Genomic DNA, 25,623 nt, shown 5'->3' with positions numbered 1-25,623 from the left:
CCTCACACAGGTGTCCTCACCTCTCTGGGCCTGTCTTCTCAACTGTGGGACCTCATTAACACGCAGGATTGTTCTGAAGATCAGATTCATTCCACGACAGGTCACACCCCATCCTGTCATTCTCCGGTCAGCATTTTGATTAGGACAGATACAACAGATTCTTGAAAAGAACTTTTAGAAAAAGTGCAATGTACCTGTTAGCCACTAGAGTGCAGTCAATTTCTGGCCGCTTTGTTTTGGGAATGACATACAGTGGGTATCTGTCCCCATGTCGGATGAACACGTGTACTGAGACCAGCTTAAAATGATGTGGAGCGTGACCTGCGAGAGACACAGACAGAAAGAGAGACAGACAGACACACTGTCTTGTTATCGCTCAGGAAGCGTCAGTCCATCCCACTTCACAGAAGTGAGGGGGGTGATGGCGGAAGGGTGCCGTGTCTGCGTGGGGGTGGGTGCCTCTGAAGAGACTCACAGGAGGGCAGAGGAACGGGAGGGCTGGTTGTGTCCCTGGCCCCCAGAAGTCACTGGGAGGCTCTGGGGGTGTGGCTGGGGGCTGGAGGCCAGTGACATGTGGGCAAGAGTGTTCCTGGGGCCTCATTCACACCCCAGACTAGGTGGGGGCCCAGGGAAGCATTGGACATGGTGACTTCTGCTTTAAACCCTTCATGAACAAGCAGGGCACAAACAGGCTCAACATGATTCTCCAACACACTCTCAGAAAAGCAAAATTCACTGTAGAAAGAACTTTCCCACACCTTCGCTGCAAGATACCAGCAGGGTGTCCTGAGCCCCCAGAGAGCCTACTTGGAAAAGCTGGCCTCGTGGCAGGGTTGGCGCCCAGGCTGGCGATTCCTCACCACCAGGCTGTGCGGCTTGAAGAAGAACCGGTCCCCAGAGGGGTGTCCGTCAGAGGCCAAGTTGGGCGGTGTTGGGCGGGCCTACCTTCCATGCTGCGCTCGGCCACACTGGGAATGTTGCAGTACAAGAGAGCTTCGTACACCGGGTCCGTCCCAGGCGGCTCCGTCACGGGATCGGGCATGATCCTCTTTCGGCTCTTGCTACTCACTCCATTCTTAGCCACGGACACCGGGATCAGGTGGACTGCAAGGAAAGCCAAGCAGGTCAGGACACACGAGGTCACCAGGGCCCCCGAGCCAGCCAGAGGGGCACAGACTGTGGCAGGATTTCCACCTTGAGTGACTGTTCATTCCCTCGGCATAGACTTCGGTGGAGCAAGAAGTCAGCTTCCCTCCAAGAACCGTTCCGGGAGCCCCGAGGTGCCTGGCCTCTTTCCTGATGCCACGTGGTCTCCTCACTGATAACAAGGCAACACGGAGGCCGCCCTGCAGAGCGGGGCCTCGCTCAGGGTGGGGACGAAAGGGCTCACACAGTCACTTTATTCAATTCAAATGGATTACCTCTTTCCTAACACCCTCTGAACTCAGGTAAATACTGAGGAAGAAAACCATCACCTTCTGAGTGCCTGTGAAGAGCTAGACACAGGTGTGTGGCATTTCTCATTTAATGCCACCTGCTGTACACTTTGTGGCCCCCAGAGCCGGGTCATGGGTGTCTACTCAATAATCCTCATGAAACCACGTCAGGAGTGGGCAGCCACAGACCCAGAGGAGGCTGAGGCAGCTGCCCAAGGCGTACGTGGTGGCTGGAACCCCATTTTAAGTTCACTCCTCCACCTCCAGGCCAGGTGCCCCGCCCCACAGTTTTCAGCACGTCATGCGTGGGCTCTGCAGCCTGCCATGTTTGCTTATCTAGCACCCCTCTTTCTGTTGGTGAACGCCCCCCACCCCTGGCACCAGGTGGCTCTGTTTGAACAGTCAGTCACAATGTTCCTGGCCCCTGGGAGTGGACATGTGATTGGAGTCAATGAGGACAGTGAAGGGGCCACTGGACTCCTTTTCCTTGCAAGAGGTGCGGTGCAGATACTGGGAAAGGGTCTCCTTTCCTGCTAGATACTGGTCTCTAAGGATGCAGACTCGGCGCTGCCCCAGCCATCTGTCCCTCCACGGCAAGCCCTGGTCTGCAGGAGAAGAGAACGATGCTGAGTAGAGCCAAGCCAGACCAACAAATGAAGAGAGTTAATCAGGGGGAGAGAGAGCAGACCTGAGGACATCATCCTTTGTGCCCCTGGTCCACGTGTGGCTGAAGCCAGAGCCTGTCTTAGGTATAAGTTGAGAAAGTCCTCTTTTTTTTGCTTAAGCTAGTTTGAGCTGGGTGTCAGTTACTTTCAACCAAATGAACCCTGATTAATACACTTTGTCAGTTACCATGGTTTGCTGTATATAATGTGTACTCTTTTGCCCAAATTTTTGAGGAAAAAATAAGGATGCATATCATACATGGGCAGTACTAATTCTGTATGTATAAAAATGATTTTAATTCTTTTATTTATGCATATGCATTAAAAGTGTAATTCTAGAAAGAAATAATGATATCCATATGCAAAATAATACCCTAGAATTTGGTAATCAGTTTTCTAAATATAAACTAACCAAAATTGAATTAAAAAATTAAAATGAAAGATTTTTATACTGAAAATTTGGGCCAAAAAAGTGGGTGCGCATCATACACAGCAAAATATGGTATTTCCGAGCAGACATGAGCCCATCTTCTGGGCTGTGTTCCTTCACCTTCCCGAGTCAGGGGAGCTTCTGTGTGGCTTCACAGATTTTCTGGAACTCCCCACACGGCAGTAGTTGTATTTTAGCATCCACCAACAGAGGAAATACACAGAAACAGGTGCACCTATCAATCATTTAACTTCTAAAAAGTTTATTAATCACCGTAATATGTTATAGATGCCCACATTTGGACAACAGCGAAAACATGGCCCAATCACCAGTCTAAATCTATTTCAACCCCAACACTGAAAAATCAGTAAAGGATACGAACAGGCTAATTATGGGAAAATAAATGCCATTGTCAATACCCATATGAAGAGATGTTCAACATTGTTTATAATTACAGAAATATAAAATAAAACAACAACAGGACACGGCCCTCCCCATCAGACTAGAAAACCATGTGTTGCTGGTAACAGCGGTACTGGCGGGGAGTGAAAGCTGCACTTCCGTGCACCGAGGGCGAGAAGGCAGCGGGGCGACCTTCGGAAGGAGTGTTTGGCTGCAGCCACCAGAATGTGATATGTACGGGCTTCATTCCGGGTCCCATCATTATGCATCTTGGAATCTATTCCACGAAGTTATAGATTCCTATCACAAAGATACTTCACAAAGATATATGGCCAAAGAGATTCGCCACAGTGCTGTTTGTAACAATAAAAAGGGAAATAACCTAAATATCTCTCAGCGGAACAGAACACTACATGGACAATGTGGAATGTTCTGCCACAGTGAAGAAGAATGGGAAAGAACCAAAGATAAATGAAGCAGATAAACCAAGTCAGGGGTATTTACACAATCCTCTTTGTGTAAAGGAAATTCAGACCACAAATGTATGAATACACAGGCGTTTGTTTATTATGCAAACGCACAGGAAAATGTCTGCAAGGGCAACCCTCACAATGCAGCTGTGGATTCCTCGGGGGAATGGGCGAAATGGGGGGCAAAGTATCTTCCCTTGTTCTTCTACTGCTGTCTACATTGGTGTATATCCACACATACACATATGTATATATATTTACAGTAAGCGTGTTACGTATGTTCTATATGTATAGAAATATATATTATTTCTATAATGTCTACGCCTACTTATGTTAAGATAACAATCACAGAGCTATGGAGTTGGCTGTTTATCAACTCAAAATTACCCTTTATTTCATTCTAGAGCCATTTTCTTCCCAGCAGCTGGAAGGGGCTGAAGCCGCCAGCACACAGCCCCGGGGTGTTAATATGCAGTGGGGGGATCGGCCCCAAAGCAAGGAAAGAAGAAAGTAGATGCCCTAAGGTGGCGTCTCAATGACTCAGCTCTTTTGGCTGGTGGCACCCCTGGTCCTTGACTCTATTCTTTTATGACATGGTACCAGATTCTGGCCCCAGCACCATGCCCACGGGCACCTTCCCTTTGAGTCTGGGCCAGGGAGAAGTAAAGCTAAGGAGACATGATGACGTAAGTGACACAGGGCACAGGAGCACGGTCCCTGGGTGTCCCAGAGTCCCTGCAGTTTGCTGGTTTATCTGTTGGCCCACAAGGGTAGACTGTTGGGGTTTCCACTTGGGAACTGCTATAGACTGAACGGGTCTGCCCAGATGCACATGTTAAAGTCCTAACCCCCAGTGTGCTGGTATCTGGAATCGGATTAGGTCACAGAGGGGGCTCACTCATGAGTGGGATTAGCGTCCTTGAGAAAGAGATGTTAGAGAGCTCTCCCGCCACGCGAGGGTACAGCAAAGAGAAGCCTTCTCACCGAATCTGCTGGTGCTTTGATCTTGAACTTCTCAGCCTCCAGATCTGAGAGAAATAAATTTCTGATGTTTTTGTGCCAGCTGGCTTATGGTATTTTATTAAGCAGCCCAAAATACTAAGACGGGAACTGTGGTAGTTGGGTACAAATGATCCACCCTGACCCAAAGAAGCAGTGATTTGAAAGCCACAGAAAACAACTGGGTGGCAATCAGATGATCCATTCAGAACGACTTCATCTGAGGCTTCCTCTGGCCTCTGGGCCTGTCAGCCTCACCCACCTGCTGCTGGGACTACCCTGTGCTGTTGGTGCTTTCCTGAGTCACCAGGATGCAGAGTCCGTCCACATGGGGCCCTTTGAGGGCTCCTGCAGATACCAGACACTCAGGGGAGGTTCTGATGCACAGAAGCCGTGGGCTCACCCGTCTCCCCAGCTCCACCTGTCTGTCCTCCGCCCCAACTCAGTTCTCATTGTCCTGAGCTGCTCAGAGCCACCCCTGCTCCCACAGGATGTTTCTCTCCCATGCTTGCAACCCTACCCTCACCCCACCTCTGTCTCCAAGCACGGCCAACTCCGCAGCTGATCCCAGGGGTCAGCCCGCTTCGAATCTCCAAGAAGTTTTGACGTCCCTCTTCTATGAGCCTACCCGGTTCTTGCTGCCGTCCTGGTTCATGCCGCAGTACGAGTAAAGCCAGGAGTATCCAGAGGGCCAGGGCTCTGGCTCTTGCAAGTTCATAATCCCCCGCCAGCCAGCACAAGACAGGCCCTTCATCTGTGCTTGCTGAACTGACGCTCTGAGCCAGGCACTGCGCTCCACACTTTTGGTGAAATACACCTTGACTCCTCACATGGGAGCCCTGGAGAGGGGTTAGCTGTGCAGCAGCTATGGGCAGGGATTATCAGGAGACACCCAAGCTGGGCCTGGAAGGCACAAATGAAGCTGACAGCATGGGGAAGGGGAGGGGAGGTCTGTGCAGCAGGGGCAGGCACAGCAGAGAGAGGCAGCACTGGCTCAAGATACCATTGGAGGCTCAGTCCACTTGGCCCCACCAGGGCTGATGTGTGGGGAGCCCTGGGAGAGGCTGGCTGCAAAGGAGCCCGAAGGAGCAGCCCCCGAGCTGAAGGCTGCCTGTGCACTGGCTGCATCAGCTCTCCTGGGCTGCGGCCTGGGGTCTGGGGCCCCAGGACACTGCTTCTCCTGGCCAGCCTTGCCCAGGTCCCCACCTTCCCAGCTCCTCCAGCTGCTCTGTGGGACAACACGGAACTCTGCTGAACCCAAGCAGACGACAGCAGCTCAGATGCCATCAGGCAAACAGACTGTGGAGGCATCAGAAGAGACAGCAGGCAGGCAAATTGATGAACAATGAGTATAGGTGTAAAAAAACCCCATGAATCTAGAACAGGCCCCGGGGCCACTGAACCACTATGACCACCGTGAATATCAGGACAGGAGACATCTTTGTGGATAACTAACTTGGTGCCTATGGGTAGGCAGTTTCTCTGTGGTGTGATTCCCAAGCAGACAAGAAGATTTGTGAGCCCCCTGTACACATGAGTCTCTCATTTTCAGCTGCTTTACTGGCTCATCTCACCCACAATCACTTCCATCCTGCCGGCACACCTATGACCTTGTGTAAAAATGCCAGTGGAGTCTCAATGTCAAAGAAATGGCAGAGAGCGTTGCCTCTACAGCAGTTCCTTGGACCCTCTCACTCGTAAAAGCAGCTAGTACCCTTCCTAGAATCATGAACAAAACAATCAGGCACTGTTCCCTCAGGCCCCCTCCCCTCTTCACCCCCCACCCCCACCCTCCCCAGTGCACAAGGAAGAATCCCAGTGTATCACAGGCAAACACCCCTTCAGCTCTGACCAGTGCATAGACTGGCCCGTGCTGCTTTTTCCAGCTTCAGGCCTCGTGGTAGGAAGAGTAATCATCAGCCAGGCAACCGCCCTCAGACAGAGGCAGGTCAAAGGAGGGCCTGGGGTCCCGCAGCCTGTAAGCCCAGGCCTGCTGTCCTCCCAGGTCTGGTATTTGTTTGTGTACCCTCCATCCATCCACCCATCCACCCACCCATCCACCCACCCATCCATCCATCCATACATCCATCCATCCACCCATCCATCCATCCAAACTTACTGAGCATCTGCTGGGGATTCTTCAGAGAATAAGAATAAGATCTCTGTCTTCCTGAGGCTTACAATCTAGTTGGGGAAGGTGGTGAGGTATTAAATAAGACAGGGGAGCAAGAAGCATATGGCCCTCACAGGGGAAATGGCCTTCCTGGTCACGGTGGCCCTGCACACCCTGGTTGCTGGTTTGGGGGCTCAGGCACAGGGCAGGTGCCGTAAAGACCGGGACAGAGAGGAGATGCTGGGAAGTTGGCCAGAGAGAACAGCCAGTAACAGCCTCAGGCAAAATCTGACCTATCAACAAGCTTAGGATCCAGCACTAGGGCTGTGTCTGGAAGATGTTTCATTTAATGATTTGCTTCTTTTAACTTTTGTTTATTCTATTGATAGTTCCCATAGAATAGAGAAAAGGAGAGAAAGGACTCAGGGTCAGGATCAGGTCATAACTTATCAGCACAGGCCCCTAGCCCACAAGCCCCTCTCTGGCCTTGGGACTCAGGCCACCTTAGTTACTTCCCCAAACTCAGTGACCTACGGGGTCAGTGGGTAATGTCACAGCGTGGTGTCTGCAGCCGGCTCATTAGCTGAGAATCATTTAGACTCACACAACGATGGGCCAGCACATTTCCTCCAGGTCACCAGCCAGTGCCCATGGTCTCTAGCTCATCTCCCCATGTCGGGGTCTGGTGCAGGGCAGAGAACAAAAACCTAGCTGCACACGGGGCCTTCTGCCACCAGCTCTAGCCTTAAGAAGCTGCTGTATGCAAGGCCTTTACAGGTGCCTCAGACCTGACTTTGAGCCCTGGCTGGGTGGCTCAGCTGGTTGGAGCATTGTCCTGTACACCAACAGGTTGTAGACTTGATTCCTGGTCAGGGCACAAACCTGGGTTGTGGGTTCGATCCCAGGTCAGGACACGTAGGGGAGATAACCAATCAATGTTTTTCTCTCACATTGATGTGATGTTTCTCTCTCTCTCTCTCTCTCTCTCTCAAATCAATAAACATATCTTCAAGTGAGAACTTTTTAAAAGCTGATTTTGATAGAGTGCTGTGGGAGCTCCCACCCCTGGGTCAGATCACCGCTTCTCCTTTCGATCTGTGGAGTGGCTCCTCCCCATGCCAATCACATGGTGTGGTGGGGTGTGGTGCTGCTCCAGGGATGGGGCCTGACACCAGCCAACTGTGCCAATAAAGGCCCCTTCCTGGAAAGAAAGGCTTCCCATGTGGACGGGTCAGGTTTACGGGGAGTTAGGCAGCCTCCGTGCTTCCTGCCACCCATGCCGTAAGCTGCCTCCTGCTGCACCTGCCGACCTGTTGTTTAGTCAGTCAGCTCTGGTCCGATTACACAGACCCCCTGACAGATTAAAGCTAGGTGTCGGGGATTCACAGGTGTGCAGTCAAGGCCAACATGTGGGGCTAAAGTGCTGGCTGGTCTCTGTCCCCATTGCTCTGGGCTCAGTTGCCCCGTAAGTCACACCACTGACTGGACCAGCAAAGAACCTCATGGGACCCAGGGGTGGCCCCACCATCTGCTTTTCACCTTCCTAGCTCCAGGGCCCGCCTCACCTTCAGCGGGACCTCAGCCCTGGGCAGGCCACGTCTTCCCTTGGGACTCTTCTTTTCCAGTGCCTTTAAGGTCTGTCCTCAGTCCCCGCTGCTGTGACAGCTGGCCGCGGTTCTGAAAGCAGGGAGGCAGTGTGGGGCTGGGGGAGGCGATGTGATCAGACACAAAGACCTGTGTTCCAGGGCTGGCTCCATCACTTCCTAGCTGCCTGACCTGGGGCAAGTATCCCTGCCTCATCTGTATCATTTCCCTCACCTGTAAAATGACACCCTCATCTGTAAAATGACCCCTAGTGCTGTCACCCGATTTCCGATTCCTTCCTCCCAGCCATCCAGGAGGCTCTGGCATGTTCTCTCCTTCACTGGCCTGCCAAGGAATAATGATTTGTTCTAACAGGCAATTCCCACAATTCCCTCAGTGCTCCTCAATCCACTAAGTTGTCTCAAATGCCCAATCTGCCTCTACTGTGCACGGAAGAGAAAAATGCCTGTGTGTAAGTCTCAAGTACCAACCAGAAACAACACCAGAGCCCACAGTTTCGTCATCTGCCTTTGGCCACTTGTCTTTAGCAGCAGGGGTAGAAATCACGTGTATAGGGAAAGTGTGAAAAATCAAGTCCGCATCTATAGGCGCTGAGACTTGTTTTACATGGGCAAGACTGACTAGATGAACCCACAGACCCCTTTTGACCCATCCACGCTGGGACACAGCACAACACAAACCTTTCTTGTTATCCTCCTTAGTCATTCTTCATCCCCCATTCTCATTGCCTTCTGGTGAACCAGTGTTAGATAAGGATCCACTAAGTGCTTTTGGTGCCAGTGATACGCTTTGGTCCCATTCAGAGAGCCAGCAACCACGACAGGGGTGACTCTCAGGGTTGGGGCCTCAGCTCCTGCCCGAGACTGTTCCCAAGGTCTTGTTGTCTCCCTGCCTGACCCCTCCCTCTGACATCTGCCACCTAAGTCCACAGGACTGCCAGAGTGCAGGGGCAGGGGGTCCCCCAGGGCCTGAGCCTGGCCCACGTGCAGGAGGCAGGAAACCTCACACTCTTACGGGGCCACCAACAACTGGCCTGGACCTAACAGGGCCCCTCGGGTTAGATGGTCACCAAGCCCCAAGGACTCCAAATCATGACAGAATGAGACATCAGACTCCAGGACAGGCCTCCAGAAAGAACTGTGCTGAGAATCTCAGCCTCCTTAGCCCTCTCAGGCTAAGATCCCCTCTGCCTCACCTTTGAGAATCTGACAAAAGCCACTGCTCCTCACCCCTGAATAAGGGATGTGTTTGCAAGTTTTTGAATTTGATTTCTAGGGGTTCGCAGGACCCCTGAAACCACACGAGGCAATATAGACATCTGTGGGCTCAGGCTAAGAACACAATGTACCTGGAAAAGGGTGTCCAATTTCAATACCCTTGAGATTTTTCACTTTTCAAAATGAAAAGGGATCTTTACAATTCATATAAACATGTTTATTCTAAAATATCCATTCAATACTAGTGTATACAAAGAAGTGAAAACCACCCCTACCCTTACCACCCAGAGAACCCTACAGCGCACATTTTAGTGTGTGTGGGGGGGGTGGGGGGTGGTGGCTGGATGTCCTGCCACAGCTTAAATCTGTGCTTCTGTCCTTCCTCTGGTGGGAATGGTGACAGTCACTATGGTCCAAGGGTACTGTTACCTCGCCAAAGAGGAACTAATAAGTTTCCTGTGTCTCAAATGCATGCACCCCACTGAGGCCACCAAACCAACTGCTCAGGAAGGCTGGCCAGACATCTGCCTTCTGTGAAAAGGGTCAAAAGGAGGAGATGGTCAGGCGGGTGGGAGATCTTGGGGAGGACACTTCAGTGGAAGAGACAATGTGGCTGAGGGAGGGGCCTGAACTCTCAGGTATCTGATGTTGTGATGACCAGATGTCCCCCGCTCTGGTTGCTACCTGGGACTGTGGAGAGACAGAACTCTGGCCACCGGGGTCCAGCCCCTCAGAGGACACAGGAAAACAAGAAAGGGAGACAGGAAAGGCAATGGGTGATGCTGGAGCCTGAACCAGATAAATCCGAGCAGGGCCCATGCATTACCCTGTCCTTCCCATCCCGGGGGCAGCCTGGCCCTGCTGGGCCTCAGGGAGGCATCGTGCACTGCGGCCACAGTGGTGGAGAGGATGGTGACAAGGTCCCGGAGCTCTCTGTGTACACGCCAACTCTGCCCTCTTATTCAGGATTCAGAGTCTGCCCTCGTGAATAAAAAGGCTGTGGTACATGTATCTAAAATGGAATATTACTCACACATAAAAAAAGAAATTTGACCATTTACGACAGAATGGCTGGACCTACAGGGTGTTATGTTCAGTGAAATAAGTCGATCAGAGAAAGACAAATACCATATGACTCCAATGGCCTGTACAATCTAAAGAACAAACTAAACGAACAAACAGATTCACAGGCAGAGAAAGAGAAATGGGTGGAAGAGGTGAAGGGCCCTGACTGGTGCGGCTCAGGTGGCTGGGCACCATCCTGCAGAGCCAAAGGTCGCCAGTTCATTTCCCGTCAGGACACAGGCCTGGGTTGAGGGTTCAGTCCCCGGATGGGGTGCGTACAAGACACAACCGATTGATGTTTTTCTCCCTCCCTTCCCTCTCTCTAAAAATGAATAAATAAAATCTTAAACAAAAAAGAGGCAAAGGAACTGAGAAGCACAAATTGGTAGCTACAAACTAGTCATGGGAAGTAAAAAAAGCATAGAAAATGCAGTTGATAATATTGCGATAATGTATGGTGCCAGTTGGGGTACTGGAAATATCGAGGGAACACTATTTAAAGTATATGACTGCCTAACTACTGAGCTGTACACCTGAAACCAATACAAAATAAAACAAAAAAAATTCTGCCCTCAAGCCCTCATTCCTGAAGCAGCGCCCCCAGGCCCTCCCTGATGTGGGGGCTGCTGTCAGGATCACACAGCCCCACCTCTGGCCCCACTTCCGAGGACCAGTTACTTCACTCTAAGATAGACTTTCATTCTCTCTCTCTCTCTCTCTAAATGTCATCAGCCTGGAACAGGAGCTCTGTTGCCAAGGCAACGAGGAGTGGGGTCTCCAGCTGGTTAGCGCAGTGATGTGACTCCACCTGGGCAGCCTTCCATGTGTCCTTGGCTCGCCCATTCCGTGGTTACTGCCACGGAAACACATCCAGGAACTTTCTCTCCTAATCTGTCTCTCCCTGTGCAGTCTCGGTGACGCACAGATACCCTTCTCAACTCACTGGCACCTTTTACTTACACTGTCTAGTTTTACTAACTGACTGGCTAGTTTCCTCTCCTCTAAATGGGAGATTCCTCTCCTTATCAATCCTGTTGACTACACGGGTACACACACACACACATACACACACACATGTGTTCTCATGTAAAAGCTAACATATTATGGCAACCTTCCAAGTCCTGTGTGATCACGGTGTAATGGACGCAGGGTACCTCCTGTCAGACACTTCGGCGCTTGCTTGTCCCCTCCTTCCTATTATAAGCAAGGCTGTAGTAAACATCTATTAGGAGAAATTTCTTAAGACCAGAAAGAAGGAAGGAAGGAAGGAAGGAAGGAAGGAAGGAAGGAAGGAAGGAAGGTGTCCACCCTGTAAGGAAACGAGAAATGACCCACGGGCATGGAGGGCCTGCCACATGTTCTTCTCGCCCTTCCAGTGTAACTACACGAGCTTAAAATGTTGTGATGAAAGCTGATTTGTCAGACTTAATTGTGTCATTTCTCTACAGAATTTTCCTTACCTGAAGATATTTAATTCTATGTGGTAGTTGGACATGAAGCATTCAGAGAAAATTCAACATCAGACAGAAAGTAAATCTCCATGAAAAGGATAAAAATTAATTTTAAAAATACTGAATAAAAATGTTACCAATAATGATGACACAGGGCATATTATGACAGAGCTCTTAGGTTAAAAATGCAAGCCCTCATTTTTAATTCCTCATTCTATGTGACTCCAATTCACCAAAACAAAAAACTGGAGGCACCTTATTACACTTTTAAAAATAGAGGAGACAGTATATTAGACCCTTGGCATTCTAAGGGTTGCATCCCCACACCTTTGCCAACAAAACATACTGAGATTTTCATGAGTCTCAAAGTTCACACATACGCCGGGGGTGAAATATACTCCATAAAATATACACCTGGCTGACAGAAGAGAAGGACAAAGACGCTGGCTAGACAGTGGGATCAGGCCTGCTCAGCAACTGAGGAGCTCAATCCCCAAATTTGTGCCTCGGCAAAATCCCCGCCGCACTGGCCTCAGACTGTCGAGGATGCCCACAGGAACTGGGGCCGCAAACACCAACAGGAGTGACTTCAAAGAGCAGCGGAGGGTGAAGATGCCAGGGTCTGAAGACCACGGCAAGGCAAGCGTCACAACGCTGAGGCACCTCGCAGGGGCTCTTCGAGGTCCCACTCAGAGGCAATTTCCCTTTAATTTCTACACTATTCTACCAAGCACGGCTGTTCTCCTTCCCAGCAAATGACAAATGGAACGCACCGTAAGGGAGGGGTGTGGGGGCCAGAAGATACAGGACAATGATGGCTCTGCAGGGAAGACAGGTGCCAAGGAGCTACTGGACACACATACACACACACCGCACACACTCACAGCCCCACAGACACACTCTTGTGCTGCACACATGCAGGTACCCCAAATCACACCCCACATACACACACAGCACACCCACACACCACTCACACACCACCCACACACCACATACATACTCACACTCTCACCACTCACACACACTCTCTCTCTCTCTCTCTCTCACACACACACACACACACACACACACACACTGCCCACACACACCTGGTTAAGCTGGGCTCATCAGCACCCCACCAAGAACTCAAGGCAGTTACCTGCCTCCCTTGGCTCAGGGACCCCCCTCTCTGCCGCTGTTCTGTCTCCTTCCTGGCCTCCCTCCCTCTGTCTGCCCAGGTCTCATCTTTTCCCTCTGTCTGCGCCACAGGACACAAAAGCCAGAGCGGACAGGCTCCCAGGGTGAGGACTGTGGAGAGAGAGGGAGCTCAAACTCTCCCCGGTGGGGCGGCCCCTGCCCAGCTGCTTGGGGACTGTGGGCCTCAGCTTACTTGGTTTTTAAAAGAGGGGTTGCAAGTTTATGTGACATGGCCCAGTTTTAAAACATTGGTAAATAAATTTTAAAATGTGAAAACACTAGTGGGGCCAAACAAAACAAATCCACAGGCTGTCAGTCTAGAGTAGCTTTTGGATGCTCCTGGGAGACCTGGTCTCCCCCAGCCAGGGCTTCATAAACAGTGGGTCCAAAGTCCCCACACAGGGGCTCTGGTCAGGGTTCCTCTTAGCTCAGCCCCTGAAACCTGCCTGCTGGCAGCACACCGCACCCATCCACACCCCACCCCTTTGGGCCCTCGGTACCTCCAGTGACCCCAATGGACCCCATGGACTCCCCCCAGCTCTTCCTCCTGCTCTGTCCCCAGCTCCCCCAGTTGTCCGGACCTTGTCCTGTGTCTCCTCTTGCCCTGAGTGCTCTCCCTGGGCCTCCTTGTTCAGACCCAGGGAGCCATCAGCCCTGCATGGCTGACTGCCCAGTGCCTGTCGTGGGCGTTTCCTCCAGCCTTTGGCACACGCGTCCCAGATGAACACGAGGTGTTTAGGTGAATGAATGGAGGCATGAGTGGGTGGATGAAGGGAGCATCTGCTGAACTACCTGAACCAGACTCCTACATGCCCCTGAGCTGCCTCCAGCATCGACCCCCCACCGGCCTCTGAACAGGGAGCACCCAAATTTGTGTTCAGTAGATCCACTCGGGGGTTTGTTAAAAATGCAGGTTTCTGGGTTCCACACACACCAAGATTCTGAGTTTGAAGAGGGGGGGTCCAAAGTGTGCGCTCTCTTTTTGTTTCTGGAACAGGCATTCTAACAAGCTCCCTGGGTCACTGGGATGGAGGAGCTCAGGAGACCACACTGCAGCAAACACTGTGTGGAACTGTGGTCTTTCCAGGATATGAGGCTGACGGTGTCTTCCCCGCCCCAGCGGCTCCCTGCTCCTTCAGGAGAGAACGTGGAGACAGGGGTGGCCTTGGCCTTTGTCCACTTTCACAGCTGCGCACAGGTGACTAGCTGTGTCCCTCTCTCTGGGTGCCCGTGCATTCCCATTCCCAGCAGCCGGGAATGCCCTTCCCAGCTTCCTCCCTGGCCAGCTCCTCCTCTTCCCTCAAGGACGAAGCTCAGATGTCACCTCCTCTGGGAGTCTCCTCTGACCTCTGGGTTGGATTAGCTTCTTGTCCTCTATCCTCCCATATCCCCCTGCCTTAAGTGATTTTGAATTCATTTTATTTAGCAAACATACATGCAGTGATTACTATGTGCCAGGCACTATTCTAAGTGCTTCGTAAGTATCGGTTTTCTTAGTCCTTTACTGACCCTATGAAATAGGGACTCTCATTATACTCATTTTACAGATGAGGAAACTGAGGCACAGAGAGGGGAAATAGTGTGCCACATAGCTGGTAAGTAGAGGGCAGGGATTTGCCCCAGGCAGTCTGGCTCCTGTGTCCGTGTTCTTTCTCGTGTCCTCACGCTGCCACCTCTTACCCATCCTGGCACTTAGCACACTGCGTTTCAAGTGTCTGCTCCTGACTCTCCAGTGGACGCAGGGCTCCTGCAGCCCTGGAGAGATGACCCTCCCAGCCCAGGCCTAATACACAGCGGAAACTTGAGGGGCCTCTGCCGAGCGACGATGTGGCACATGCTCATGACACCGCATCCACAAGGAACACAAAATCGTAAAACCTCAGAGTCTGAAGAGACTATAAATGGGATCAGGTACAACGACCTACCTAGGGTCTACTCTTCATAAAGCGACACTCCAGAGGTGGCATCCACCCATTCCATCTCTGCGTGACACTGACACTTGACTGAAATGTGTCTTCATGGTCCCCCACAAGAAGCCCAGCCCCCCTTGCAGAAAGGGCTCTTCAGATACTGAAGAAGTGGCTTTCACTTCCGCAGGGCAACCTCGCCCTCTTCCGCCTGGGGATCTGCACCTCCAGTCTACCTTTGCCATCTCCCTTGGAACCTGCTCTGGTCATCTGGGGCCCTGCCCAAGAAGGTGACCTCCAGCTATAGGTGCCATGTGCCCAGTTCACATTAAGCCCTACCATGGTCAATGAACTCTGATACAAAACAAATAAATGTGTGATGTATTCCTCCTTCCCCTGCCCCCCACAGCTACAGTAACATAAGCCTTGGCAGCCTTTGGAACACCAACAGCCTTGGTTTCTGAGGATGGTGCATTGCCACGGGACTCTGTACTGTTGCTAAAGGGTTTATGTTGCCCTGGCAGGTGCGGCTCTGTTGGCTGGAGCACTGTCTTGTAAACCAAAAGATTGCAGGTTCAATTCCCAGTCAGGGCACATGCCTAGGTTGCAGCTTTGGTCCCCGACTGGGGCACATGCGGAAGGCAACCAATCAATGTTTCTCTCTCACATTGATGTTTCTCTTTTTCTCCCTCCCTCCCCCTCTCTCTAACATCAATAGGCATGTCCTTGGGAGAGGATTACAAAAAAAGATTTATGCTGATTATGCCTCCAGAGGCAAGGGGTTTTCCACAAGGTTTCCGTCCTCACGCTAACAGGGCAAAGCAACAATTATGATTTGCAACAACAGTTTACTCCAGTTCACAGAAGAAGGAACAGAGGCTCTGGAAGTCAAACCTGCCCAAGGGTGCACCACTGCTGAGTGGCCGCACACCTGGCCGTGACTCCAGAGCCTGCCCGCTGCCTGGCTGCCATCTGGGGAGCGCCGGTGGGAGCACAGTGAAATGAGCGTAACACTCGCGCTAAGCACAGGCTGCGCTGAGCAAGAAAATGGACGATTACAAAGGAGCAGAAAAAGGAAACCAACTAATCATTCACGAGTCTTCACGTCCCGATGGTCTTTCCCTGTTGCCCTAAAAAAGTTCCTCAATTTGAGATGTTATTCTTCTTTGTGCTCATTTTCACTGGAATAACTAAAGATATTTACACCTACTTGTTCCTTTCTATAATTTAAATATCAGGAATTTCAGAATGTCCCTATTTCAAAACTCAAAACCATCAAGGACTTGAAAATACAAAATGAAAGATTTTTATTAAAGGCTATAAGCAAATAGCTAGTTATTGGTACCATTTAAAATAAACATATTTTGAGAAGCTAAAAACTGTATCTTAAACTTTTTAATCCTTTTTTTGAGACCTATACCCCCAGAGTGTAGAGAAATGCCCAACACACATGAGCACTTAATAAATATATGTGGGTTCACGGACATTCTTTCTGTGTTAAAAGAAAGAAAAATGCTTATTTAAACAACCTGATTTTTAAAATTGTAACCTGGGTCATAACTGTCTCCTGTTCAAAACATTAGAAAAAGAAAATTACCAACAGGACAAAATATATAATCATTGCAGAAAGCAAATAAATAAACTGTAGTGTTTACTTAAAGGATGAGAAAACCAAGTTACATCTGATTTGCCTCAAATATATTCCCTAAAAGAATTGTACATGCTAATTCAGTATTCAAAAGTTAGTCAAAAGAAATGGTGAAGAAAAAGTCCATATATTTCAGGGAAGGAATGAAAACTTAAGTATGCTTGCTTACTCAAGCATATACCTTTGTATCATGAGTTAGCAAAGTTTCTAACACCATAAAAAATGAGCAACCAACAAAGCAACTAGAGAAATAAAGCAATTACATACAGAAATGGGTAAATCCCCAAATTACATTTTACCTAGAAGTAGAAGAGCAGTAAGAGCATCCATATCTTAACTTCTTTCCAAACTCCAATGTATCCAAGAAGAAAAGAGCTCAGACCTACGCAGGCTAATTTACCCTGCAAAATTTTCCCTTCAAAAAGCGTGGCTGGAATTGGCCCTCCTAAAACAGAAGCGACTTTCACAAGAGTTATATAAGCAAAACACACAGGCCAATTCAGTGATGTGGAAACCACCTCATGCAAAAGAAACGCAGCAAACACAAGCAACCCCTATTCACGTCTCAGACCCTGTCAGCTTCTCAGGATCCAAATCAAGGCTGATTGTAACCTCCTAGCTCTCCAAACAAAGGATGGAAAACTTTTAATGAAAAGTTATAAACAATTAAATGACAGAGAGCCCAAACACACTCTGTGGGAAGGATTCATATTTCATGGTTGGTTAGCCATCTGGAGTATCTTTAAACTTCCTATGTCCACCTTCTCTCGACCACTTTTCCTATTAAGGAAGGACGGAGTATTTTAAATTTTCTTCGCGGCTCGAAATAGGCTGTCAAACGCACCCGACGCGCACGTGGAGTCTGTCACACACTGGGGTGAATCAGGGAGGCTTGCTCAAGCCGCCTCTCCGCAGACCTCCGAATGCCAAGTCTTGCCCACATTCTGTGGCGCACTCGGAACATCCCACTTGCCAAGCCACCCGCTCGTCTTCCCATCAATCAAACTGTAGCAGAAACGCCACCTCCTCACAGACGTGTCCTCGGTGGTGATGGGTACGAAGCCGTTGCCTCCCACCCACCCAGGCGAGGAGGTAAAGGGAGGGAAGGCAGGCACCAACAAGAACACCGTTCCCAACATGGCGCAGTTTGGTGACTTCGAGTATCAGCACCAGAAGGAAAGGGAACCAGAGCAGCCTGCTTTTTAGAGCAGGAGGCGATTCATTCATCCATCCATCTAACAAGCATTCATGAAACACCTACTGTGTGTTGGGCAGTGCAGTTCCTCGGGGACAGAGGAGGAAACAGGACATGGTTCCTGCTCTCAGAGAGCAGACAGTTTTGTAGCAGGGAGAGATATAAGAACTGAAAATCATGATACTGTGTGGTTAGTGCAAGGAGAGAGACAGGTTCGGGACGCTCTGGTTGTGTGTCCAAGAAGCACCCGGCTCGGTTGGGGGTCATGGGAGGTTCCTGCAGGAGAAAAGGACTGAGTGAAACAGGTGGAGGAGAGAGGGGGAGGGAGGCGAGGAGGAGAGCACCCCGGGTGGAGGGGCCGGTGGGATCCTGGCATAGACCACCGGCTGGATATGGAGAGACTGCCAAGCAATTGGGTAATGCTGCATCACCAAGTCCGTGGTGAGAGGGGCCACAGGACAGTGAAGGGCCTCTGAGACCATGTGGGCCGCCACTGAAGGGTTACAACCAAGGGGGTCAGGGCCAGATCTGTGTTTGAGGATGGCCACTCCTTGGGGAGGGAGCAGTGTGGTGCATGGATTTGGACCCAGTCTGTGTACAGGCTCCTAGTGAAGGTCAAAGTGCTGGGTGGTGAGGTCTGTGGCCTGGCTTCACTGGCTGCGCTCCTGCCAGAGCCACATGTAATTTCCCATGCACAGACCCTGCTGCCCCGGGGGCTGAGTTTTATACCCACTGCTCCCACTCTCCCCAACAACTCCAGCCCCACCGCTCACTGAACAGAAGACAGACACCCAACCCTCAAAGAACAAGCCAGAGAGGGCCAAACACCTCTGCTCTGTGCGGCTCTGCATGACGAGAAAACAAGCTGGGCCACTCCGTGTCTTGCCTTGGGAATTGAACAGTCCAGGAATAACCAGGCGGTTTAGGAATGTGTGCAGAAGCCAAAAACAGGTCCCAAGGCCTGGTGAGCACTCTGGTTCCTCATGGCCAAGACAGACTCCCGAGAAAGCTGCTCAGTGGTTCAGGGTTCCTGCTCCCAGCCCTCCGCCATCAGCACCAATAATAGGAAGACTCGTTGTTTTAAACGCCACTGTTCATTTGGACGACAAAGGCTCTGGGCCCACATGTTTGTCTGGAAGACTCTCCGTTTCAGAGCGAAGCCCCCTCTGCTCCCGGATACTCACAGAATTGCAGGCTGAGGCTCAGGAAGGCCAGCAGCGCGGCGAGGGCCAGCAGCAGCAAGAAGCGATTGCGGAAAAGCATTATTATTTGTTGTATCTCCTCTTCATGGTTTCACCTCAGATCGGGAACATGCCCTGTGAACAAAGCAGAGGCAATAAACATGTGTTCCGAGGTGGAAAACCAGGTTTGCCAACTGAAAATAATCCAATTAGCCCAGGCCTCTGGCAGACAAACACAGACCCTAGTGGGAGGACGACAGCAAGCGCAGTTACGTCTTTGCCCCCAAACGAGGCCTGCCAAGAATGCATCCATCAAATTAGTAAGAGGAAGGCAATTCGTGAATGGTTCATTTGTGTGATATCAGCATGACCTTTCCAAAGAAAACCGTAAAGGACGTTTATTGAGCACTGACAGTGTGCCAGACGACGAAGTGTTTCCTAGGACCAGCTCATGCTCACCCCGTTCTGACCTCAACTTCTAAGTCTCCAACTTTTCTGGATGAACGTTTTAGATGACTCCGGTCTTCTTTATTTTTAACATTAACCTGAACGTCAATCACTGCCACCTGACCCACAGTAGTGCCTTTAGGGACAGCTAGGGGGAGCCAGAGGACTCGTTCCCACACTAAGCAGCCCCTCTGCTGATTAGAGATCTTTCCCCACCCAGACCATTGAGGTACCTCAGCTGCATCCACGGGTCTACCTGCAGCCCACCCACTCATTCTAATTTCTTCTAACCACCTCAGAACTGTGTAAAAGAGCTTTAAAAAATGTTGAATGAGGCCCTAAATGGCCCTTCTGTGAAAAAAAAGTGAATGTTTGCGATAGGTTTTACCTCATCATTCTCAGATATCAGGTTTCTTTCCTGCTCTCCCTGGCATTTGAAATAGAACTTGAAACTCATACCCTCTTCAGAAAAAGGCCCTCAACTAGAATAAAATTAAAACAGTCATTCCCAAATGGATTTTATTGGCAAAATCTTTTCCTCCTTCAAACACAATCTCCTTCAGGGCTCAGATAAAACCTCGTCTGCTGATGTGTGAGGGACATACAACTTTGTGATCATACTAAAACTACTTAACTGCACACTGAGTAAATTGTATGCTATGTGAATGCTATCTTTTTTTTTTTAAGCACCTATCTGCAGGGCATGAAGCAGCAGCCAGAGCCCTGGAGTCCCTAGGTCCCCACCCGCACAAAGACCCTGCTCAGGAGTTTGAGAACCATTCCTTTAAGGGATATGCCAAACTTTCTGCCAATAGAGAACATTTGCTAAAAGACTGACAGAAATACACATGTACCTCACAACTGAGCCTGGACACCTGCAACCAGCATCTCCGTTGACAAAGAGATCCCAATTTTACACCTTCAAAGGAACACTGCTTCTGTCCCTTTGGTCACTGCCCTTTACCAAGGGCCAGTGCCTAGTGTCCCAAATCACCTGCACCTCCTTCTAGGACACGCCCCCTGCCCTTACCCTTGGTGGTGTCTCTTGCTTCAGCGCCTCAGAGACCAGATCTGCCTCTTGGTCACTCTGCACTTGGGAGTGGAAGGTCAGGGCCTTTCTTCTGGTGCTGGGCCAGGTCTGACTTCCCAACCACTTCCTGTCTCCAGCCACTTGGGGGATTTTCCATCACACTCACCATGGCTGCGCTCTTTGGTTCTACTTGCCACTGCTTTTTCATGGGAGGGTGAACCACGAGATGGTTCTGAGGTGTCTTCTGGGGGCATTAGGTGGAACCATTTGCTGCTTGCTGAGTTAAATCTCAAGCTTACAGATGGCAGAGCTGTTGCAGTGGTGAGCCCCAATCTGTCCCTGCCTTTCGGGATCAATGGCCTGTACAGTCTCCTCCCACAGTGTGTCTAAGCTTGGAAGAGGTATTGGCTTTGGCCAAAGCAACAACAGCAAGTGAGCTCCAAGCAGAGGCTTGATAAATCCATATGTATTGGGGCCTGTCCTCCTTTGCTGCTTTTGGAACTATAAGACCACCATGTGAAGACACCTGGCTAGTGGGGGAAGGACAGACCATGTGCAGCCAATGCTGCAAACAACCAGCCTGCCAGTCACCACACATGTGAGCAAGGTCCTCCCAGGCCATCTGGCCCAGCCATGCCACCAGTAGATGGATATCAGGAGGGCCCTTCCAGACTAAAACAACCGCACAGCCAACCCACATACCACAAGCAAACATGATGGCTGCTGTTGGAAGCTACTATGTTTTGGGAGCTTGATACAAACCAAAAGAGAATCAGCACAATAAAGAGGAAATGCCTGGCATGTTCACTAGGACTCTCGAAGCCAGGGCCTAGAGCTCCACATCCTTATCTCAGGCACCACATGCAAAGTTCCAAGTTATCTATACTCTTCAATATGCTGAGTGCTGTTTGGGCAAGGGACTATATTTAGTTCTAGACTTAAAATCCTGAGAATGTTGGTTAACCAGATGGCTGGGCTCATGTGACCTCCTAACTGCTTTTAGTTTTTAGGATACTGGCACCTCTGTGCACACAATGCTGTTCATTTGATGACACAAGCCTCAGTCTGTGCCGCACCCCACTTTCCCCTTGATGCTGTCTCAGTTCCTGTAGCCTCTCCCTTCCCACTCTCCTTTGGCAGCTGCCAAATGCCAGGTAATGGTTGGAGTCTTGTTACCTCCACTTGTGCTGGGGACCAGCGTGGTGTGGTCACAGCCCTGGGTGCATGCACACAGCTGAGGGGGTGGGGCAGGGCGACGACGACGATGACACTGGGCTCCGCAACACACACGTCTCCTTCTGGAGCCTATTTCCTTAGGAAGCTTGGAGAGGAAGGTCATGCTTTGTTCTGAATTTTTAAAAAATGACTATAATGTGACATAATCCAAAATTCACATGGATTGGAAGACATTTGTGTGTGCAGCTGGAGTGAGGCCTCCATCCGACGTGTGCATGTAACCCACGTTCATGTCCAACGTGGGAACTAGGTACGCGGCTCTGCCTGGAGTGTGTCTTCACTGGGCCACTTTCTTGGTGAGAGGGACTGAGAGGAGCCCTGACGTAGTGGAAAGGAGGCGGGTAGATATTCGCTACTTCCCTGCTCTGCCGCCTGTTCTGTGTGTGCCCTCCTCACAACGAACTGAATTCACTTCTCCGAGTCAGGATCCAGCTTTCACATAAGCAGGGGGCTGAGTGCACAGAGCAGGAGGGTGGTGAGGGGCAACTATGGTCATTTGCAGAGGAGTGGCGCAGAGTCACCACGCTGGGCTGGCCTCCCCGGTTCTGCAGGAATCACACAGCATCACCAGAACACGAAGATCACCCTTTCCCCCCACAGCTGCCGCTTCTGCCCCATCCTGTGGTTCCTCTTCCAGATCCTGGCCACCACCACTTCCCTACTCGCCGGCCCAGCCCCAGCCGACAGAGCAGACAGCCACAGGGCAGACAGCTACGTGTGCCGCCCACTCCCAGCGAGTCTTCTCCAGGGGCTGACTCATCTCTGGTACCCCCCATCTGGCCACAGGCTTTCTGCCTGGAACATCTGTGTCAGCTTCTGCTGAGCCCCATCCGAGGAAGACGACATTACCAGCCAATGGGCTCTCTCCATCTCTGTGGCCCAAGCTCCAGCCGCACTCTCCACAGACCCCTTTCTCTTTTTCCATCCCTAGCAAGGACACTCATGGGGCCGCTCAAAGAGTCACACAGTCCATGGATCCTCTCTGGCCATCTTCCTACACATTCCTTCCACGGGAGTCTGTATATACACTCATGGCATTGGCTGCAGCACCTCTAGACACTCCACAGTCTTGTCCAAGTCATGTGCGGTGACAGCTAGGTCTCTGGGCCCACAGAAGAAACCCCACAGCCTGCTCACTCACAGCCCAGGAAAGAAAGCTTCTGGGAGGATTCACTGCTCCCTCAGCAGGCTGAGACGCTGTGGGAGTATGACCCACTTCAGCCCGACTCCCACAGCTCCTGACCCCCAGGCATCGCCATCTGTGCAAAAGGTGCTCCAGGCCCAACGTGGCATCACGACCGAACCCAGTTCCTACAAATATTTCAGTGGAAACAACTGTGTTGTATCTCAGGCTGAACACAGAACAGTGGCCAGTCATCAGATGTCTGCTGGGTGCAGCCTTAGTCCCCTGGGCTAAACCAGCATGGTAAAAATGTCTTAAATCCAGAAACACAATTGTTACTCTGAATTCCTGGTGAAACAGCAAATAATAAAACAAACAAAACTCAGCCAACTGTAATTCAACTTTACAGCAGATTTGAACCGTAAAACATTTTAAAATATAATTTTTGGGGAAAAAAGTACTAGCTAATAGGCACTTCCCATTATATTATGGTAAATACCATTTCTGAATTAAGAGAAAGAAAGAATACGTCAAAGGCATTTTTACAAGCTACCATTCTACCACCAGGGGCTTTCAAAGCTCAAGCCCAGGCCTGACTTTTACCTTGTAAGAGCTAGAAATGTCACATCGAGTGACTCTGGTCTCAGGGTCTCCCTCAATGTATATAGCTTTTAGGGTTTTAAATATAGCCATAACTGCTTGGGAAAAAATGTGCATCCAATTATCTCTCATTTGTGTAGTTAAAATACCATTTCCAAGATAGAAAGATGGTATTAAAGAAAATACTTCAGACGTATTATATACTTTGATTTTTTTCTTGGTCCTATTCGTTTTGGCCTAAGTAAATACAGTATTATAATTTTTTAAAAGCCCCAGGTCTATAATTGTGAGCTAAATATGAACCAAGCAGAGATAAAAGCTTTATCTTAATAGTCCTCCCTATCCAAGGTTACCTCAAAGTACAGGGTAATTGCAACATCAGAGATGCTTGGCTAAGAATCAACCAACCTTAAAGTCTGGCGAGTGACAGATCCCAGAACCTCCTGAAAAGCCCAGGCTCTGGGACAGGCCCCACGGAGGCAGTGGGGTCCCGGCTGGCATTCACATTCCAGTCACTCACATTCCGTCTAGTTTGCGGGCTCACTTCTAAAGGTTGAAACCAATTCGTTCATCTAGTCAGTCAATTCAAAACAACACATTTTCCAGGAGCCACTGTGTGTCGGCACCATCTGCAGTGCTGAGGACACAGGACACAGGACAAGTCTCTGCTATCTTGAAGCTCACAGCTGAAATGTACAGAAGTATTTATGGTAAATGTGGTATGAGATCTAGGAACGTCTTTAAAATATTGGGAAGGCGTTTGAGGAGGAATTAATGAAGCTGGATTGGCAAATGCTGACAGATGTTGCAGCTGGGTGACAGGTCCGTGGGGGCGTGTGGCCTGATCCTCTCTGCTTTTGTGCACATTTCAAAGTAAAAGTTTTCTAAAAGGTGTAGAAAGAAAGGAAGCTCACAGTCTGATCAGAGGAACACTGAGTAAATATTGGGCTGGCCAAAAAATTTGTTTAGTGTTTCCTGTATGGTGGCTCTAGTAGTGCTTAGTTGTCTTTAACTTCATTTGAAACAATTTTGTTAGATTGTATTGTCTCCTACCAGAGTGCATTAAAAAAAAAACTTATCCAAATTGGTGAATTTTTATGCAGCCATTTTAATATTAAAGATGGAAGAAACCATGCAACATTTTTGACGTATTTTGCTTTATTATTTCAAAGAAGGTAAAAATGCTACTGAACTGCAAAAAAAAAAAAAAAAAGATTTGTGCAGTGTATGGAGAAAGTGCTGTGACTGGTAGAACATGCCAAAACTAGTTTGCAAATTTTCTTGGCACTACTGACATTTTGGCCAAATAATTCTTTGCTGGGGGGCTGTCTTATGCATTGGAAGACGTTTAGCAGTACTCCTGGCCGCTACCGACTGGAAGCCAATAGCGGGAGATAGCTAACATACTCAAAATATCTAAATCACTACAGTTATTGGTGAAAATTAAAAAATGTGTCTTTTATTTTATGGAAAATACTATACGGATTTTTTGGCCAACCCAATATAAACAGATGATCGGGTCATATGAAACCAGTGCCACCGGGGAAGCGGGATGAGGGAGGGGAGGAGGCCTACCCTGGCCCAGAGAGGGTGAACAGATTTCCTCGAGGAGGTTCAGCCAGAGTCCAGTCTTGAAGAGCAGACTGGAGCTGCTGCATTTGTAATTGCATTTTAGGAAAACAAATGAACCAAAGAAACAGCATTAAGAGTGCACTGACGTACCGACTATAGGGGGCAGTAGGAGAGTTTGCGCCGTATGTGAATGAGAGGAGCCAGAGAGGGGAGGCAGCTGCACCTGCACGGAGTCTGCTGTGTCTGGGGAGAGGTGGCTGCCTAGGGGTTCCACAGCAGCTGGGCAGGGGAGCCCTCAGTTAGGAACTGCCCTGCCTGGTATCAGAAGCTGTAACCCCCACCAAGGCTAAGGCTGAGGGAGTGGCCTTGGACTGTAAGCCAGCAAGGAGACAAAAGCTTATCTCCCTGGCAGGAATGCTGCTTCTGCTGCTTCATTCATAACTGAACCCCAATGCTTGGTCGGTTAGCCAATGACGGGTAAGAGTCCACAAGGGGGGAACGACCTAAGACAGGCATGATCACATGGGAGGTCCCCAAGAAAGGACTTTGGGGGCTACAGCAAAAGGGGGTGATGAACCCTTGCTCCTGGGCTTTGACAAAGCCTGAGTCCTCATCTCTGGGAGAAAATCTCCTTATCTCTTGGTTGCCTTAGTTC

At 49.9% G+C, this 25,623-nt stretch overlaps 1 protein-coding gene across 3 annotated transcripts in view; it reads right to left on the bottom strand.

The window, feature by feature from the left end:
* Positions 1-25,623, bottom strand: part of PXYLP1 (2-phosphoxylose phosphatase 1) — a 71,116-nt gene that overhangs the window by 17,160 nt on the left and 28,333 nt on the right. The window contains exons 1-4 of one of the 3 annotated variants that reach the window (XM_036030730.1): positions 23,805-24,364; positions 18,964-19,095; positions 946-1,104; positions 195-321 (exon numbers count right to left, since the gene is read on the bottom strand). In XM_036030730.1, coding sequence (XP_035886623.1) covers positions 195-321; positions 946-1,104; positions 18,964-19,042 — 365 coding nt within the window. In that variant the 5' untranslated portion in view covers positions 19,043-19,095; positions 23,805-24,364. Of the gene's footprint in view, positions 1-194; positions 322-945; positions 1,105-16,883; positions 17,227-18,963; positions 19,096-23,804; positions 24,365-25,623 lie in introns of those variants that run through there. The other 2 variants (XM_028518743.2, XM_036030731.1) reach the window with 2 other exon arrangements.

This window comes from Phyllostomus discolor, chromosome 7, assembly GCF_004126475.2.
Source record: "Phyllostomus discolor isolate MPI-MPIP mPhyDis1 chromosome 7, mPhyDis1.pri.v3, whole genome shotgun sequence".
Lineage (NCBI taxonomy): Eukaryota > Metazoa > Chordata > Mammalia > Chiroptera > Phyllostomidae > Phyllostomus > Phyllostomus discolor.
The sequence above is the reverse complement of the archived record's forward strand: the minus strand, read 5'-3'. Positions and strand labels throughout refer to the sequence as shown.